The following is a 385-nucleotide window of genomic DNA, read 5'->3' on the forward strand; positions in this document are numbered from 1 at the left end:
CGGTTTAAACTTCAAGTCGCATTACCGTTCCCGACACCCAGGCTCTGGTGCGCATGGGCGTTGCCGATTTATTCTCCGACCGAGCTGACCTCACAAACTTCAAGTCCGACGGCGGCCTCCAAGCCACGGGCATCATCCACAAGGCAGTGGTGGAAGTGGACGAAGAAGGCGCTGAAGCAGCAGCGGCCACGGCGATTATTGTTACGTTTTCGGCGATAGCTATTCCACCCCCGCCAGTCCGCTTCACCTGCGACCGCCCCTTCCTCTTTCTCATCCGGGACAATGACATCGACAATATCCTCTTCATTGGGGCTTATAGGCAGCCCTAAATTGCATTTCTGCAGCCTTCTTCTCCTTCTCCATCTTCCATTTCTTCTCCGTTTTT

General features: G+C 54.3%; 1 protein-coding gene across 1 annotated transcript in view; it reads left to right on the forward strand.

Annotated features, from left to right (window-relative positions):
* The window catches only part of LOC119586154 (leukocyte elastase inhibitor A-like), a gene marked incomplete in the record, with an annotated part of 4,245 nt that overhangs the window by 3,657 nt on the left and 203 nt on the right, over window positions 1–385 (forward strand). The window contains 1 exon segment of the mRNA XM_037934851.1: window positions 42–385. Coding sequence (XP_037790779.1) covers window positions 42–329 — 288 coding nt within the window.

Source organism: Penaeus monodon, chromosome 21, assembly GCF_015228065.2.
Source record: "Penaeus monodon isolate SGIC_2016 chromosome 21, NSTDA_Pmon_1, whole genome shotgun sequence".
NCBI lineage: Eukaryota > Metazoa > Arthropoda > Malacostraca > Decapoda > Penaeidae > Penaeus > Penaeus monodon.